This window comes from Brachypodium distachyon, chromosome 1 (genome assembly GCF_000005505.3).
Source record: "Brachypodium distachyon strain Bd21 chromosome 1, Brachypodium_distachyon_v3.0, whole genome shotgun sequence".
Classification (NCBI taxonomy): Eukaryota; Viridiplantae; Streptophyta; class Magnoliopsida; order Poales; family Poaceae; genus Brachypodium; species Brachypodium distachyon.
In genome coordinates, this window is record NC_016131.3 from 43,509,567 (window position 1) to 43,529,378 (window position 19,812).

General features: G+C 48.9%; 1 protein-coding gene across 1 annotated transcript; it reads left to right on the forward strand.

The window, feature by feature from the left end:
- Nucleotides 1-5,094: 5,094 nt before the first annotated feature.
- Nucleotides 5,095-7,793, forward strand: LOC100835990 (amino acid permease 8). Its single transcript, XM_014900367.2, has 6 exons — nucleotides 5,095-5,313; nucleotides 5,558-5,791; nucleotides 5,964-6,057; nucleotides 6,160-6,377; nucleotides 6,553-6,695; nucleotides 6,792-7,793. Exons 1-6 carry the CDS (start codon nucleotides 5,184-5,186, stop codon nucleotides 7,437-7,439), a joined length of 1,467 nt encoding a protein of 488 aa, XP_014755853.1. The 5' UTR covers nucleotides 5,095-5,183; the 3' UTR covers nucleotides 7,440-7,793.
- The last annotated feature ends 12,019 nt before the right edge of the window (nucleotides 7,794-19,812 follow it).

The following is a 19,812-nucleotide window of genomic DNA, read 5'->3' on the forward strand; positions in this document are numbered from 1 at the left end:
GTTACCGAATGCACTACAAAAATTGAAGAATAAGTCTGAAATCGGCCTGAAATATTGAGTAGCTCTTTTCTTCGGGCCAGTCATCTGCTTGACATTTGTTTGAGTTCTTTTTCTTTTCATTTTCGCTTTCCTGTGTACCTGGGGCACCTTCTGTTTCTTGTAAAGTTTTTCTCTCTAGTTAATAAAATGGAAGGACCCTTGCTAAGTTGTCAAAAAAGAAACGGAGAAAATATGGTTTCTTAGCCATTATTGTGGGCTAAGAGACAACACCTAAGGGACAATGCATTGGGATTTGGGAGTGGCGAGCCGTATGTGCCGCGCGAATGTCGCATACAGAAAGAAATATTATACATGTACGCTCAGGGCAAGGAAGTTCTCACATACTGGTCCTTTCCAAGTTACAACCTAGTTTTTTTTTTTGCAAATAACTTATCTGTATCCATCTAGTAAGTATGGGCTTACCAAATGAAGCATGATGTCCTTGACTGAAAGGTTAGGATATTCAAAATACTTAATAAATGTCCTCGTTGAAAGGTGCCTCTTCGACTTGATATAAACAAGAGATCCAAAAAAAACTCGTCGTGGTTTGCACTAAAACCACGACAAGTATTTAGAGTACTACTTACAAGAATAAGTGCTTACGTCGTTGCGCGATAGAATTCTTTCACATGTCGCTGATGTTGGACGCCTGTGTTGAGATTCGCAGTTCTAGCCTTCCAGGTAGGGGTCATGGGCTTAAGGTCTACTCGTACCTTGTCCAGTTAACCAGGTCGAATTGTTTGTAAATTTGTTTTTTGGAAGAGATATGGATCGGTGAAGGTACGAGTATCGGTACTACAATAACAAACTTTGTATATACTACTCCCTCCGTTTCATAATTCTTGTCTCAAATTTGATCACAAATGGATGTATCTATTCCTAAAAAGTGTCTAGATACATGTAATATTTCGACAAGAATTATGGAACAGAGGGAGTAGCTAAATGTCCATGCTTCACTACAAGATTAAGAATCTGTGGCTCATGTTTTTTAAAAATTTCTAATAAACAAGAATTATCCCAAAATATTATTTTTGATTTTTTACCTTGAAAGTCATCAAAACCAATTAAGAATAGTCAAAAGATCGCGATACGTATAAAATAAGTGACAATTAGATGAATCCATAGCCATTAAAGGATAGTCTTGTTGAGTGTCGACCACCAATTCAGATTTTTAACAAGTGTAGAGAAAAATATACTTATTATGCAACGGAAAATGCTACCGTGGGCCAAGTGCTCGACCGATACAAGTCCTCGTCCCACGTCACAGTTTGACAAGCGCTTCGGTAGGTCCCAAATGAGCGGCTTTGTCGAATTTAATGTCACGGGCATCATCATCTTTGACTAATGAACATGACCTTCACATGGGCTTTATATTATGATGGTCAACTTTCAATTAGTTCGATGTACTACAAGATTCTCATGAAGTTAGCACAAATATCCGTTAAATTTAAACCGCCTCCCAAGAGGCCAAGACCAAGATATTTTTCTGGTAGGAGTACCTAGGCAAAGGGAGAATCCTTTCGTATGTACTCTGACCAAGTGACCATTTATTTAGACGAAACATGACCTGAAATGGAACTCACGCACCGTAGTTTGCTTCAGAGGACCTGCTGCCGACGTGTAGCACGAGGCCTTTGGAGTTTGGAGGGTTTGGACTTTGGAGATGGCAGTCATTTCTTTCGTTTGTACTCTGACCAAGTGACCATTTATTTAATGACGACACCATGTTTCTGGGCAGTATAGATGCGAGAGCTACCTGTTGAAATTTCTCTGATCCATGTATTATTTGTGCGATAATCCTGTGCACTCAACATGTGGTGCACGAAGTTGCAAGGCATCCTCGTTTCGGGGCAAGTGGGCAGCATTCAAACCGTAATATAATCCACGTACTTCCTCCATTTCTAAATATTTGTCGTGATTTTAGTGCAAAGTTTACGAACCAAATTCTACGTGTGCACCAAACGTGTGGTGAGCTTGCAAGGTATCATTGGACGGAGGTCAATGTTTGTTTTATGGGACTAATTATACTTGAGCAGTGCTATGCGTAGAACATATTTTATACGATTCTAGTATAATTGAAGCTTTGCATTATTCTCTATGCACAGTACGCAGAGACATTCACTTATTCTCTTTGCATTATTGCCTGTTTGCCGCTTATTCTCTATGCGTTCTTTTATGCATTTTTAGAGGAGGGTTTCTATCATCAATCAGGAGAAGAGTTTTCTACGAGTTACAACACGTGATACGCAAAAATAAAGATAAACAAACCCCAAGGGGCGTCAACTGGGAATATTCGGGTCAAAGGGGACGGAAGCCCCTGCCCGGCTGCCCCCTTCCATTCATTGGTCATGTATCACGGAATTGTCAATCAAGCCGTAGAGAATTATTTGTTTATCTCCGTTTAATGTCCACCGTTCCCATTATCTTTGGTTCTGACTAAAAAAACAGTAAAATGTATACACTACAAACACGCACGAACAATTGTTCGTATGAACGCACAAACACCCTATTTCTGTGAGAGACAAGCGCCTCCTAGTTGAATATCCCTATGAGCATATCTGAGACACAAGCACATCATAATTATAATTGGCAGGTAGCTCACTCCCAGTGAAAAATATCATCTTGAAATAAATTAAAATAAATGTAAGTACTAATGCAAATTTAGAATTTAAACCCAGATTTCCACCACATAATTTAGCGAAATACAAGCGCTCATTTCCTTTCCTCTTATGCTAATTCTTTACCAATGTAGGAATTCCGTAGTCCAGGAGGCATGACTCTGCTTCCGTAGTCCAGAATACGGAGTAATTGTGTGTTCCTCAGCTGGTGCAGTTTTGTAAATTTTTTTTGCCTAGCCGACCGTTTGACAGTGGAGCGAACGAGTGGAAAAGCTGGGTGCATGCACATATGCTAATTAAGGTGAAAAATGGGAGGTGTTAAATTGCTTTTTGTCTGCATACCAAGCCTGTCTTTTCCTGCTACCGTTTGTAATTTTCTAGTACTTGTAGAATGACATAAATGGTTGCGTTTATGACATTGCCGCTACAGATATGTGTATACGTTTGGACGGTGCAAGACTGACTTACTGCATTTGAGACTTGCAAGGAGGTGTGGTCACCATGCATGGTTCTTTCTCGCCAACTCCCGAATGTTCTACTGCCTAGGCTGTTGTTGTTCACTCCTTACTAAGGCAGGCCATTTTATTGACACATATATTGAGGCGCACACTTTTTTTGACAGCATAGTGTTGGAAAATTGATCTCGGTTAAAATAAATTGATCGAGAGGATAGGTATGAGCCCCAACGGGCCATTCCCGAGTCAAACGCGCCTTAATCGGAGGCTCTAACCAATTTTGGTTTCTGTCCTCTGATGTGCAGCGCTACATATAAAAGGGAAGGCCGGTACTCTCACGAGGTTCATCCCATCTCCGTGAGTGCTACGCCAAAACCCAAAATCCCAACGACCCTACCGATCTGGGTAAGCGCTGAAGCATCGGGAAGATCGACTCCAACCACGACGTCCGCTCCGGTGACCGGGCAGTGCCGGTACAGACCGGAAGGACGTCGCTAGCTCCATCGTACGACTACTTCCTCTACGGCATCTCCGACCATGGCGTCCTCCTCCATCGCACGTATGATTGCATCTCGTCTAATCTCTCTACTGTTAGTGCTCTTTTGATGGACAGTGCATGATTAAGTTTAATCTAACGATCCTTAAGTCCTGACACATAGATTTTACAGCACCTTGTGCTCCTCCCAGGAGGAAGGGATATATATAATGTTAGCACTAGAGACATTACCGAACAGAGTAACAGACACATCCCTCCGAGCAGACGCCGGCCGTTATTCCACTCGTCGAAGCAACACACGCCACAGCAGTTTCCCGTGCTAATCACCCAAACGTGCACACGTGCCATGCAATGCTAGTGCGTGCATGCGTTGCGGTCCAAAAGGCATGAGACTCTGCTTCCAGCTGACGTGTCTCTTCCAAAGCAGCCAAGCAATCAGATTGCTAACTGCCGATTAGTGCATATGGCTTACATACACAAATGCAACTGCCGTGCATCGCCATTTATTCCACGTGACAATGGGGCGAGCAATTAACCCATTAACTCACATGGTTAACAGGCCATGAATTCAATGCCACATTACATGATTATACATGTTGCCATGCGTTGCACTAATGCGGATGACATACGCTTGTATGAGTCATGTTTACTCCCGCCATTCGGGTATATAAGGGGCATATAAGGTATTAGTAGTAGATCACTAATTTAAAACTTATGACAACAAGCATATCATTAAAAACTTCTTCCGAATACAACTCTAATGATGTAGTTTTCATGAAATTGAGGATTTAGAAATATGTGCAAGCCTTATAAATTCAAACAGAGATGCCTAGTAACAACATCCTATTACTTGAATTGTTTTAGTAAACTAGATGTGCCATATTGAATAGAGTATCTAACATGTTTTTTTTAAGGTAAACATGAGGTCTAAAGAGTAAAGACCTACTGCAATTTATTCATAAAAAATATGTACAAAGTGAGTTACAAAATGCTTGTGTCTATCTAACATGTTCTTACAACATTTGGCATTAAATTTGATTACGGTAATCCAATTTTCAAGGATAGATCATCTATTTTATCATTTAGACTCTTGCATATCTTTCGTAGCAGAACACCGGTTAACAAATCGCAAACATAACCTAAGGGTCATAGGCATGGCAGCAATTTGACCTTCATCCTAGCTAAAGTAAAAAAAAAATTATCACGGGTAAAACATTAATGAGATTAAATTTAAATTTAATCACCAGCCAAACACAACCCACCGGAATTGAATTTTAGTCCGACAGAAACGAGGCTTCCCCCCACTATTAGCTGGAGTAGGGGAGATGCGGGCCCTAGCGATGGAAGCCGAGATCAAATCTGAAATTAGCGACCACGTCAAGCACAAATCGTCTACTCGTACGCGGTTTACATATCCCCTAATTCGAAAGTGACCCGATTTGGAAATTCGACTGGAAGACGGGAAGGACCGGAACTCCAGAGGTCACGGTCGGCAATATATTGGCGTTGGCATATCGTTCTTCTCCCCAAACGTACACGCCGCGGGCTCCCCACACTCACCGTCTATTGAGAGAGATGGCGCGGGCAGACCTCGAGGCCGGGGGACTGGCGGTGGCGGCGCTGCCGCACCGCTCTCCTCACCGGCGGATCAGCGGCGGCGGCGACGACGCCGCCTTCGACGACGACGGCAAGCCCAAGAGAACAGGCAAGAAAGAAAAAACGCAGATTCAAACCCTCTCTCTTTTCTATTTCTATCTAGTCTTCGCCGCAAATCAATCGCATCGTTTGCATGCGCACATGCATCACTAACGCGCTGGAGATGGGCACGTGCGTGCGTTTGTTTTGTCGGACGGTTAATTTCTCGAAATTTGCTCTGTTTTGTCGACTAAGTTGTTCGATCTTACTCTGTTTTTATCGGCTAAGCGTTTCGAATTTTTTGGCGAGAGCAGGGACGGTTTGGACGGCGGGGGCGCACATCATAACGGCGGTCATCGGCTCCGGCGTGCTGTCGCTGCCCTGGTCGACGGCGCAGCTGGGCTGGGTGGCCGGGCCGGTGACGCTCTTCCTCTTCGCCGTCATCACCTACTACACCTCCGTGCTCCTCACCGACTGCTACCGCAGCGACAACCCCGTCACCGGCAAGAGGAACTACACCTACATGGAGGCCGTCGAGTCCTACCTAGGTAACGAACGCCGCACGAAGAACAAAGACTTCTTTTTCGTTCTTCATTAGAACTCTCTAGTCCATGCCTGCTGCGTGAAGACGTGGACCGAAGAATTAAGCAGTTGATTTGTCCTTGAATTCGGGCAGCATTTTCACGCACAATCTTTACCTTGCTCTGCTCGTCGTTGTAGGTGGCTGGCAAGTGTGGTTTTGCGGACTCTGCCAGTATGTCAATCTTGTTGGAACCGCAATCGGGTACACCATTACAGCGTCGATCAGTGCCGCGTAAGTCGGAATCCCCGTTTCTGAATTTCCATGGCGTAATGTTCAGTTAATTTCCGAGGAATCGATCTCATTGTTGTTGTGGCATTTCTGATCAATATACAGAGCTGTGTACAAGTCCAATTGCTTCCACAAGAACGGCCACTCCGCCGACTGCGGCGTCTTCACCACCATGTACATGGTCGTCTTCGGTGTCTCCCAGATCTTCTTCTCCCAGCTCCCCAACCTCCACGAGATGGCCTGGCTGTCCATCCTCGCAGCCGTCATGTCCTTCTCCTACGCCACCATCGGCGTTGGCCTCTCCCTGGCACAAACCATATCAGGTAAGTACTAAATTCGGGAACCTTCCAAGATCCTTTTTCAGATGGAAAGAAAATCCCGCAAGATACCAAAGCATTTAATGCATGCACGCTGTCACTGTTGAGTAGTAGTAGTGCCAGTACGATTCTGTATACGGAGTACTTATTATTTTGTCACAATTATAATTATAATTACCAGGTCCAACTGGCAAGACGACCTTGGGTGGCACTGTAGTTGGGGTGGACGTTGTCGATTCGTCCCAGAAGGTATGGCTGACGTTGCAGGCTCTTGGCAACATCGCGTTCGCCTACTCATACTCCATGGTCCTCATAGAAATCCAGGTATGCATAAGTAATTACTCGTATAAATTACGACCATCATTAATTAATCACAGCTAGCTGGTCCTAATGGCATCTGTGGCCTGGAAAATTGTTCAGGACACGGTGAAGGCGCCCCCGGCCGAGAACAAGACGATGAGGAAGGCGAACCTGCTGGGCGTGTCCACCACCACGGCATTCTACATGCTCTGCGGCTGCCTCGGCTACTCGGCCTTCGGCAACGCGGCGCCGGGGAACATGCTCACGGGGTTCGGCTTCTACGAGCCCTTCTGGCTCATCGACTTCGCCAACGTCTGCATCGTGGTGCACCTCGTGGGCGCCTACCAGGTCTACTGCCAGCCCATCTACGCGGCCGTCGAGAACTGGGCCGCGGCCCGCTGGCCGCGCTCCGGCTTCGTCCTCCGCGAGTACCCGGTCCTGGCTAACGGCAAGTTCAGCGTCAACATGTTCAGGCTGGTGTGGAGGACGGCGTTCGTGGTCGTGAGCACGGTGCTTGCGATCTCGCTGCCCTTCTTCAACGACATTCTGGGGCTCCTCGGCGCGCTCGGGTTCTGGCCGCTCACCGTCTACTTCCCCGTGGAGATGTACATCCGGCAGAGCAAGGTGGAGAGGTTCTCCAGGAAGTGGCTCCTGCTGCAGAGCATCAGCGTGCTGTGCTTCGTGGTGTCGGCGGCGGCGACCGTCGCGTCCATAGAGGGGATCACCCTGTCGCTCAAGAACTATGTGCCGTTCAAGACAAAGCTGTGAACAAAATACAGTAGGGAGTTGACCAGATTCATCATTAAGTTTTTTTTATTCAAATAGATACTCCAATGAAGCTACAACGCCATATGGCAAACTGATGATCAAAAGAACAAATATTGATTAAGCAAATGGAACATCATTTGTCGCCCTCAGAACAAGTGTTTACTCAGCAAATGATTGTTTAAACTTCTGAGTGAGGAAGGTACGTGACAAGAGCTACTTCACAATTAATACCTTCATTCTAGCACATATCACAAGTTAAGATTAGACTGACTGATTCACCATATTGAAAAGGTTTCATGTGAGTTAAAAATGATTTTGTTATATGCAACGGTGGAGGACTCGATTTTGGGAGGACACTTGGCTCAGGGATGGGCAATTATCTTATCAATATCCATCATTATTTAACATTGTGCAACGTGTTGCTGATGTCTTAATATCAGCTTCAGAAGGCTCGACTGAAGATAAGTGGACATTGTGGTTGCACTTAGTCCAAAAATTAATGATGGTTCATATCTCAGGGCTGCTGACAAGTTTGTTTTGGAATCTCAATTTTCTGTGATGCCGGACCTATGAATCTCAAAGAGGATGGTTGAGCTTACTGATCTTCAACAACTATATGTGCATACAAAAAATCTGTGTACTTCCTCCGTCCAACAAAAGATGTCTCAAGTTTGTCAAAATTTGGATGTATCTAGACATGACTTAGTGTATAGATGCATCCAAACTTTAACAAACTTAAGACATCCTTTATTGGACGGAGGAAGTACATTGGTTTCTCTATGATGTTGATATACTGGACCTACGAATCTCTTCTTTTTCTTTTTGTTGGGTTATTTGGAAATGCAAAAGTGAAACTATTTGTAACATATCTATAATTATCGATTTTCTGCAGGTTGTCTACGGGGCCACTTCTTTGATCTGCTTATGGTCCCTACTTCTGCCCACCGACAAAGGAAGTAATATGGCTTCGATGGTCACATGGATCGCAAGATGCATATACACTCTTCATGAGATATATCATATATCGTTTCGTTGGTTGATTTTTGTATCCACGTCGTGTGATCCGTGAACTACGCTGGTTGTTAGCTTGATTTTGCAATAAAATAATTTGGTGTATCATTATGAGGAGATTGCCGGGAGTTTCTCTTTTTCGAAAAAAAACATCTCTCTCTCACCCACGCACCCTTTTTGTCGGGGGGATGACCCCGGATAGGCTCATGGAGACACAACTCTAGCCGAGATAACGGAGGCAAAGCCGGCATAGCCAACGTATGCCGGCATCATAAAGTTAAACTAACGCTAAGCCGGCATCCCGGACGTATGCCGGCATAGTTTTCTTATCTTTTAAGTTTGTAGGATAAGGACGGGCCCCTTGATCTCGGTGGTGCCGAGATCCTTCGACGGTCTTATCCTGACCACGCGGTGCAAAATAAAGCAGCGCCATCATCATCTCAGAAAAGCAGTCAGCGCTTGCGTACCAGTGTCAGGTGACCACGCTAGAGAAGCACCGAAAGGGAATCTATGACGGAAGCCGGCAGAGGATAGCTGTACCCGTTGCAGGCTGGCAGGGAAAAGTCAAGTTGTCTTGTCCCCTGCGGTACTGCCTGGAGGGAACCGAGCCGCGTGCCCGGCGGGGCCCAAGAAGGTGACGTTAGACTCGGCCCGCATGTCAGTGTGACATGCCTGGCCCATAAATAGAGCACTACACCTCCCTGGAGAGGAGATCAAGCACTTAGACATTTTAGGGTTTCCCCTTCTTCTTCTTCTTCCTAAGAATACAGCTCAAGGAGCGCCATTGTAGAGCTTGTCTATCTCGGCTAATACAATAAAGCAGGAATAGGAGTCTTACCTCGACAAGAGGGCTCCGAACCTGGGTAAATTTGTGTGTTCTTGTGTGAATCGTGCGTGTTCTTCTTCACGTCCTCCCTCCTCCGGTTCCTCCTTCGTCCATCGGCCCCAAGTTAAGCCATCCTATGGCATCTGCCGTGACACCACCACGACAGTTGGTGCCCACCGTGGGGCCAGCAGCGGCGCTGGCTGGAGTTTTCATCCGGACGGGAAGCTTCCTCGTCACCGGAGAACGCGTGGTCTCTGGTTTGGTCCAGAGATTCGGCTCTCTGGGCTTCATCGACAACAACGCGGACTGCTTCAACGGAGCACCGCTTCCCTGTGCAGGCCGCTTCATCAACTTCGGCATGCACGAGGTCTATGTTGCCACTGATAGCCCTTGCAGGTATCCGGAGCAGGTGGTGATGGCCGAAGATCCCCCCGCCATCTGCACGGGTCGCGGCTGGCATGTTGACTGCCCTGCTGACCGTGTGGAGGTCATGGTGACCGCTCACGGTGCTGATACGGGAAGGGACGCTGCAGGAAGTGGCGCGGTCCCAACCAAGTCCGGGAGAACGGCGAAGCTCCACTTGGAGAAGCCGGAGAACATCACCGCTCAAGCCGGCACATCGGCTCTGCCGCCAAAGCCAACTTCGATCCAGGCCTCCATCGAGCGGCTAACTGCGCCGGTAGCATCAAACGCTAACCCGGCCCAGCTGCAGGCGGAGTTGGAGTTGGAGAGACAGAAGCTGCTAAAAGAAGCAGTCGACGTTGCCAACTCCCGACAACAGCTCGAGATCTCACTTCGTGAGTATAACAAAGCTCATGGTCTTAGTTCTACTACGTTTACTAACCCTAGCAGAGTTGGGGAAGTGCGTAACCGTGGCAAGAACTTGAATGCCGAGATGACAAGAGATGGCAGGGGTGTGCCAGCTGTGTCGGCAAGTTTTGCCTCGGCACTAAAGCCGAAATACAATACCCTAGCCAAAAATCTCAGGGCTGCCGAGGCTGCGACTGAGGAGTTGCCGAATCTTACAGGAGAGGCACTTCGGCAGCAGCAGCAGCGCGTAAAAGAGTTGCTACAGACAACTAAGGAGCAGAATGAGGCATACATGAGAATGCACGGTAAATCCGGTGCATCGTAGGTCAGTCACTCGGCGGCAGATGCTGGTGGCCGGGTTGACAAGCAAGCGTCTTCGCCTGGTGGTAAGCGGGACAAAAGCGTTAACTCTGGCCGGGATAAGTAGTTAGAACGCTATGACCCAACCCTGGCTGAGAAACAAATATTCAGTTGGGTTGATGACAGCCAAAGTGGTCTACGTCCCGACAACAATCGTCGAGACCAGCAAGAACGTTACTCGTTTGATCATGGGCACTGACCTCGGGGTCCGGCACCAAATACTGCTGCGGGACAGCAGGGTGTCGGGCGCAACCCCCTGTATCGAGGTGAAGATCACCGTTATGACCGTTACGATGACGGATACTCGGCCATGGCTGACGAGGGCTATATCAGGCGGGAGCGCGACAATCTCGGCCCACTTGGAGCCAGAGTTGGGAACAAACAAGTATCACCTCTGGATGCCCGACATCGGCTTGACAGAATTTATCTCCGAACTTCTGGAGGAACAAGGCCCTCCGGGACCGTGTTGCTTTGCGCATCGGATCATGAGGGAGAGACCAGCCCCGGGTTTCCAGCTGCCCAGGGGTACAAGAACATATGACGGCAGCACTAAGCCGGAAGATTGACTGGAAGACTATGTCACGACGGTGAGCGTGGCAGGCGGCAACCGCAGATGGGCGGTACGCTATTCGCCCCAGATGCTGGTAGGGCCGGCAAGAATATGGCTGAACAACCTGCCGGAGGGCAGTGTCAATTGCTGTATAGACTTTGAGGAAGCTTTTGTCAGTAATTTCACTAGCACTTACAAAAGGCCAAATCGTCCCCAACAGTTGTCCATGTGCAAGCAAAGAGACAACGAACCGACCGGGATTACCTGACAAGATGGAACAAATCTCTGCAATTCCTGTGAAGGGATAGTGGAATCGCAAGCCATAGCGTGGTTTGCCCAAGGATGTCGACACGGCAGCATGTTGTGGCAAAAACTGCAAAGAGAGATGCCGGCCACTCTGTCGGAAATGATCAGGATCGCCGACATGTACGCGCTTGGTGATCCGACTCAGCCATCGCTGATGCCGGTAGAGCCACAAAGGGAGCAGCCGACATACAATCCTGCTGGGGCTTTCCGGAGGAATGATCATCAAGATCACCGCAACAAAAGAAGGGATGACAGGAAGGATTACCGATATGGGCCAACCCATGTCGCTGCGATTCAGGACCAACCTGATGCCGGTTCAAACCAGTGTCAGAAAACAGGAAATCAACAATAGGTTAAGAAGGGGGAGCAAAAGAAGCCCTGGCAGGATAAGCCGAAGTATACGTTCAAGGTGATGTTGGATCAGCCTTGTCGTTTTCATACGATTAACCCCAACAAGCCGGCGAACCATATCACTCAACACTGTAGCTAGATGCAGCGAGCCGAGAAGGGTGAGGCCAGTCGATTACCCCCGCCTCCACCTCTCACAGGTGCAAACGCACAGATTCAGGGACCCCATCAGGCAAACAACGCTGTTAATCAGGTGGAGGAACAAGAAATCCAAGGGTATGCCGGGAGAAATGGGTACAAAGAGCATCACCAAAGCTACATGATTTTAATCACTGAGGCTACTGACAAGCAAAGTCAGCGCATGCGAGAGATGGAAGTCAATGTTGTTATGCCGGTAGTCCCAAAATTCATGTATTGGTCGGAGCAGGAGATCAACTGGAACCGGGTAGACCATCCAAAGGTTATGCCCAATCCTGGCGGATACGCCCTGGTGGTTGATCCGACACTCATCGGGCCCGACGTTAACGTCAAATTCACTCGGGTTCTCATTGATAATGAGAGCAGCATCAATATCCTATACTGGGACACGATGCTCAAGCTCGGCATTACAGATAACATGCTTGAACCCAGCCGGACTACCTTTCACGGTATTGTGCCGGCAGTGTCTTGTGCTCCGGTAGGCAAGATTCGAGTGGACGTCTTATTCGGCACCGGGGAGAATTGTCGGACTGAGAACCTAGTGTTCGAGGTGGTGGACCTCAATAGTCCGTACCACACCCTGCTTGGCAGACCGGCACTCACCAAGTTCATGGCAACTACTCACATTGGCTATCTCAAGATGAAGATGCCGGGACCAAATGGTACCATAACCATCTCTGGCAATTACAAGCGTTCAATTGAATGCACGGCGGCAGGATCCGCTCTGGTCGAGTCGCTGGTCATCGCTGGCGAGAAGAAGAAATTACAAGAAACTGTTGCGATGGCTCAGGCGGCACAAATTGGCCTGCCGGCTATGACCAATCCCCATGGAAGTGTGGCTTTTCAGGCAGCCAAGGAGACAAAGAAGATACATGTCGACAGCGAGTTCCCGGACCGCACCGTCATCATTGGTGCCGGCCTGGGGGAGAAATAGGAAGGCGAGCTCAGCAGCTTCCTCCGTGAGAATCAGGATATCTTTGCATGGTCAACTCAAGACCTGCCAGGTGTGCCGAGGGAGTTAGCTGAGCACTCATTGCATGTCAGACCAGACGCAAGATCGGTGAAGCAGCCCCTTCGACGCTTCACTGACGACGGAAGGAAAGTTATACCAGAAGAGGTATCCCGGCTTCTAGCTGCCGGCTTCATCATGGAGGTGTTGTATCCCGACTGGCTGGCAAACCCGGTCATGGTCGAGAAGAAGAAAGACGACCCAACTACTGCCAGGGTGTGGCGCATGTGTATCGATTACACCAGCCTCAACAAGGCATGTCCCAAAGATCCCTTTGCATTACCTCGGATCTATCAAGTGATCGGCTCCACTGTCGGGTGTGAGTTGTTGTATTTTGTGGATGCGTACTCTGGTTTTCATCAAATATCGCTGAATCCTAATGATCAAATAAAGACATCATTTATCACCTTGTTCGGGGCTATTTGCTATCGCACTATGCCGTTTGATTTGAGAAATGCAGGGGCTACCTATCAAAGGTGCATGCAGAAGTGCTTGCACGATCAACTCGGCAAAAATGTGCAAGTGTATGTCGACGATGTCGTCATAAAAACCAAGAAAAGCGCCACGCTCCTGGATGATATCCGGAAAACATTCGCAAATCTGCGGAGATTCCGAATGAAACTGAACCCGGCCAAGTGCACATTCGGTGTGCCGGCAGGAAAGTTGCTCGGTTTCCTGGTATCAAGCCGAGGAAGAGAAACAAACCATGTGAAAATTGCTGCTATAGAAAGAATGAAACTGCCAAAGCGCCTCAAAGATGTGCAGAAATTCACGGGATGCCTAGCGTCGCTGAGTCGTTTCGTTAGTCGGCTAGGGGAAAAGGCTATGCCCTTATACCAGCTGATGAAGAAAACCGACAAATTTGTGTGGACACCACAGGCAGACCTAGCTTTTCAAGAGCTGAAGAAGATGATTGCTACGGCACCTATATTAGCTTCGCCGATGGAGAAGGAGCCTATGTTGTTATACATTGCAGCGACAAATCGAGTTGTCAGTGCTGTCATCGTAGTGGAAAGGGATGAAAATGGCAAATCGGTGCAGAGGCCAGTATATTACTTGAGCGAGGTGTTATCGTCGTCCAAGCAAAATTATCCCCACTACCAAAAGATGGCGTATGGCGTATATATGGCGGCAAAAAAGGTAAAGCATTACTTTGAGGCACATCAGATCCGAATTATATGTGAGGCACCCGTCTCGGGAATCATGAGTAACAAAGATGCGAGCGGCCGAGTCGCAAAATGGGCCGTCGAGTTGGCGTCCTATGCGCTGCAGTACGACAGACGGGATGCAGTGAAATCTCAGGCTTCGATGGATTTCTTGGTGGATTGGGCCGAGATGGAGTACGAACCACCGCCCCCGGAAACTAACTACTGGAAATTACATTTTGACGGCTCTAAGATGAAAAGCGGGCTTGGCGCCGGCATAGTTCTGACCTCGCCAAAGCGCGATCAGCTTAAGTACGTATTGCAAATTCACTTCGCAGCATCCAACAACGTGGCCGAGTATGAAGCGCTTGTACATGGATTGAAAATGGCAAAGGAAATTGGAGTTCACCGGATCCAATGTTTCAGTGATTCGGATCTTGTCGTCCAGCAGGCTTCTGGTAACTGGGATGCATTGGATGCCAATATGGCGCTATACCGGTTTCACGTTCAGAAAATCAGTGGTCACTTTGACGGGTGTGAATTTCACCATGTATCTCGGGCAGAAAATGAAGCAACCGACACATTGTCGAAACTCAGCTCGACACGACAGGCTATTCCAGCTGGGGTGGCGTTAGAACATTTACGGAAACCGTCCATCAAACCCTCGCCAGAATCGGAGTCGATATTTATCCCGACAAGTTCAGAAGCTGACGCCACCCCCATGGACATTGACAGTGACAACGGTTCCAATAACCCGGGGACTGAGCGCCTTAACTCAGCGGAAGCAATGGCGGTTCAACCAATGGAGATAGACAAACCAGATGAGCCGATCTTCACCACTCGCCCCGTGCCGGCCTGGGCGCAACTTATAATGTCTTACCTCAAAGATGGGAGTCTCCCGGAAGAGGAACAGTTGGCAAGACAAATCCAGAGAAGAGCAAAAGCGTACACCATCATCAATGGCGAGCTTTACAAGAGGAGCGTCACTAACGTCCTACAGTGGTGCGTCGAGCCGGAGGAAGGACAAGAAATACTTCGGGATATTCATCAAGGAGAGTGTGGCCATCACGCATCTTCGAGAACGCTAGTGGGCAAAGCTTTCCGGCATGGTTTTTACTGGCTGAGTGCACTACAAGAAGCAGAAGACATAGTCAGGAAGTGCAAAGGCTGCTAGAGATATGCCAGCAAGATTCATATGCCGGCATCCGAACTCAAGACTATTCCAATCACTTGGCCTTTTGCCGTCTGGTGTTTGGATATGGTAGGACCGTTCAAGCGGGCGCGAGGAGGCATGACGCATATCCTGGTCATGGTCGACAAGTTCACCAAATGGATTGAGCTCAAGCCGATAAAAAAGTGTGACGGCAAAACCGCGGTGTCATTTCTGAAGGATATCATCTTGAGATATGGGTACCCGCACAGTATCATCACGGATAATGGAACGAACTTCGCGGAGGGACCTTTCGCGCGATTCTGTGCTGAAAAGAAAATCCGGCTGGATGTTGCTTCCGTACCACATCCTCAATCCAATGGGCAAGTTGAAAGGGCGAACGGCATGGTTTTGGCCGGCATAAAACCCCGGCTAATCGAACCATTGGAGCGTACTCCGGGATGCTGGCTGGATGAACTCCCGGCTGTGCTTTGGAGTCTCAGGACGACTCCCAATCGCTCTACAGGCTACACGACATTCTTCTTTGTGTACGGGGCGGAAGCTGTCCTACCAGCCTACATTGAACATGACTCTCCAGTAGTAACCATGTATACGGAGGCCGAGGTGAAAGAGGCCCGAGAAAATTATGTCGACATGCTCGAAGAAGTACGGGAATTGGCTCTATCTCGGTCGGCCATCTATCAACAGCACCTAAAGCGTTATCACAGCCGAAAGGTCAGCCCGTGAGTATTCCGGGAAGGAGATCTGGTCCTTTGGCTTGTGCAGCGCACAACCGGCATGCACAAATTATCACCTCCATGGGAAGGACCCTTCATTGTGAGCAAAGCACTCCACAATGATTCTTACTATCTTATAGATGCACAAGATCCCAAGGCGAACAGGATGGACCGGTCAGGCGAGGAGACCAAGAGGCCGTGGAATGTAGCATTGCTTCGTCCGTTCTATACTTGAGAGCTGAGTATGTGTATCGTTTTTTCATTATGTTGAATGTTTTGATTAAGACAACGAAATTATCTGCCGGGTTCTTAAAAGAAACTCAAGGACTTAAATTTAAGTGCTTTGTTACAATTCTCTTTTGTATGTCGGCATGGTTTGGTTGCGTAATCTTATGTTAATCTAGTAGTGTGTCGGTATTGAAAAAACTCCTCTATGACTTCGCTGTTGTCCGCAACCCGGCTTCATGGAAAGCTAGAAATGGATATAAAATAACCGACCACATGAAAAATGACTGTAGAAGCAAGCAAAGAGGCGATCCGAGATACATGTTATCTTAACTCGGCATTTCATTGTAACTCGGTTATTGCCGAGCGAATTCTTCGAGTTACTTTTTTTGAGAGAGTGGTTTTATGACTTTGCGATTCATACGTCGAACGCCGGTTAGACAGACAAAAGAACCGAAGTTCTAAGATTTCACTAAGAGAAAAAAAATGCACTCGGGGACTCGGTCGGGAATTTGATAAACAAAAGACTTAGTTAAAATTGAGAGGATAGAAGTATGTCGGTTACACTTGCACCCGGCATTCCGGGGATCTAACCATTCTACAATTTTTCATGAATAAACTAAGAAGATACATCAGGGTTATTGGTGCCGGAACTCGGCGTAGTGGAGCCCGACTCCACAACGGCTTCTTCTTCTTCCGCTTCCTCTTCCCCATCCGTCATCTCAGCCTCGGCGTCGGAGATTGGGCCCTCAACAAACTTATTCACGTCAGCATATTGTATGAAGGAGTAGCTCGCTCTTTGCGTTTGACCACCAACTCCGGATCAGAGAGATGGGGGGAGCCAGCCCGCATTGTCTGCAGCACATCGAGGTTGATGCCGTCGTACCAAGATAGTACAAACGACAGGGCCTCGTCGGCACCGACGCGTGCAGCCGACTCCCGCCATTCTTGCAGCCAGGACGGGGCCTCGTGTAACCGCCTCGCCAGGTCCGGGATCTCCATCGGAACCTCTTCGCCGGGCCACAATGCGCGGAAGGTTTGGAGGGCGGCGTCCAGCATGTCGATGCCGAATGACTTGAGAGGCTTAACCCGGCTCACGATGCTCACTAGGTAGTCCACCAAGTCCCATTCGTAGGGCTCCCCCATTGCTACCGCCGGATCCCTCTTCCGGGGAGCGACACTCACGCTATCTTGAGCATGCTGGACGGATAAGGGGAAGAATTCTGGCAGAAGCAGAGGAATTGTAGTCAATCTCGGCATGTTAGTGCTACTATTCAAACAAGTAACTGAATGAAGAAGTTCAACTTACTCATCAGCATGCTCTCGATCTTGATGATGTCACGACGGAGGACCTCAAGCAAGCCGGCCTTCTCGGCGTCCTCCAACTCGGTGGAAGTGGCACGAGTCTCGAGCTGGCAGCGAGGGCCTTGCCCTTCTTCACCTCGTCTTCCAGGCGGATTTTCTCATCGGCCTAGTGCGCCTCAGCCTGCACCGCGATCTGCGCCTGCGCCGCGATCTGCGCTTGCAGCCGGGTAATTTCTTCTCGGTGCTGATCGGCCAGGCTAGTCTTCTCATCTGTTTAAACGGATGCAGATTACAGAGGCTGACATTTAATATGAATGGAACCCGGACTGAGGATGAAATGTTACCTTGAACCTCGGCGACGCGCTTTAGCAGCTCCGCTACTTGAGCGTTGTCCCCGGCTGTGAACAAGAATAAGTGTTAGTGTGTGCAGAATACTGATACTCGGACAGAGATCTTATCTCGGTAGGATATACTTACTCTGGCTCTCGCGCTCAGCCTTCAGAGCCCTGTGCTCTGCCTCCAACTTCTTGTACTTCGCTAGCAAAGTCTTGAAGATGGCGGTGCGCTTATTCATGCAAAGCTGCAAAACAGTGATTCACAGCTAAGATTACCGCAACAGGAAGTTAATACCCGAATCTCGAGGAATAAGTGTTCGAAGTATTCTAAGCTTCGGGCCGACTATTATAAACCCGATCCGAATCTCGAGGAATAAGTGTTCGAAGTATTCTAAGCTTCAGGCCGACTATTCTAAACCCGGCCCGAATCTCGGGGAATAAGTGTTTGAAGTATTCTAAGCTTCAGGCCGACTATTCTAAACCCGACTTGAATCTCGGGGAATAAGTATTTGAAGTATTCTAAGCTTCAGGCCGACTATTCTAAACCCGGCCTGAATCTCGGAGAATAACTGTTTGAAGTATTCTAAGCTTCAGGCCGACTATTTTCTACTTGCCCTAAACCTCGGGGACTAAGAATACGGATACGATGCTAAATTTAGAAGTTAAAGTTTTTTGAAGGATTGTTCACACCTCGGTGGCTCGGCCGGCCTCGAACAAAGCCACCCTGGCTTGGTACATCCGGGTCGAGATCGACTCCGGAGTCGCTGCCGGCGGTGGCCCCACCAAGGGGCTCTGCCGTGCCGACTGCACGCTGCTGGAGGTCACTTCATAGTGATCAGCATTGTTCCAGTCCATGACGGACTGGCCCAATGACCCCAGGTGTGCCCATTGGTTGTCCGATGGGGAACGTCCTGCGGCCTGCCGGAAGGCAGCGGGCCAGCGGAGCCTGGGGTTGCCGACTTTGTTGCAGTAGCAGGGCCCTTGGCTTTCTTAGCCTGTGTGGCAGCAACTTGGGCATCCTTCGGCCGCGACGTAGACGGAGGCGGCATCGGAGTCGGCTGCGGCTCTTGGAGGTCCTGGGGACCCGTCGCCGGGTCTTGCGGCGTCTCGGAGGCCGGCGGCTCCGTTGATGTCTCGGCTGCGGCCGAGGAAGGGGCTACCTCGGTTGCAGCCTCGGTCGCCGAGACCCCGGTCGAAGGAATCTCGGTCTAGCCGACGACCGTGGCGTCGGCACTTGAGCCGACATCCTGGGTGGGGGATGTCGGACCCCGGGCGGTCTCAGTCCCACCCGTAGCCGGGTTTGAGGCCTCGGCATGGGAAGAATGAGCCACCGGAATCTCATACGCGATACACGTCTGAGATTGTGTGGCCGTCAAAGCCTCCCTGTAGAAGTAAAACTTAGCTATTTGCTTGACAACGAAAGAAGAAGACCAACATAAGCGATCGAGGTGAGATTGGCCTTACCCGACGACCAAGGGCTTGGGCTTGGGGCCACGAGCCGCAGCCCTCTTACGCTTCACATTCGCCGGAAGGTCCTTCTCGGCGGCGCACTTCTTTGAGACGGCGCGTTTCTCCCGAGTCGGCGCCTCCGTGGCAGGCTCGCCCGAGTCGGCTATATCCGGAAAAACGCAAGTATGAGTATTTTACTAACAGATATTGAAGAAATTACAGAAGAGTGTCAAAGGTCCTTACTTTCAGTACTGCGAGGACCGGCATGGGGGATTGGCATGAAATCCTCCGAGTCCGGATCCTCAGCGTCAGCGGATCTGCGCGGGGCGGCGGAGCGCTTGTCGGGAGAGCCCCCGTATTCCCTCCCTGAAGAGAGAACATCTGCACAAAGGAATCGGGTTGAACCGAGATAAGCTTATATTGGACAAGTGCCGGCATAGCCGTATGTGGGATACAAGCATGAAATGAGTAAAAGTTAAGGCTTACCAGAGGAGAACGAAGGGGCGAAGAGAGCGAGGAGTGCGAAGGGTTTTTTGCCCACGCCCTCCTCCTCCTTTTATATATGAGGCGAAGTAATGGGGTGCGCATTTCCCGTGCCACCACCTTAGT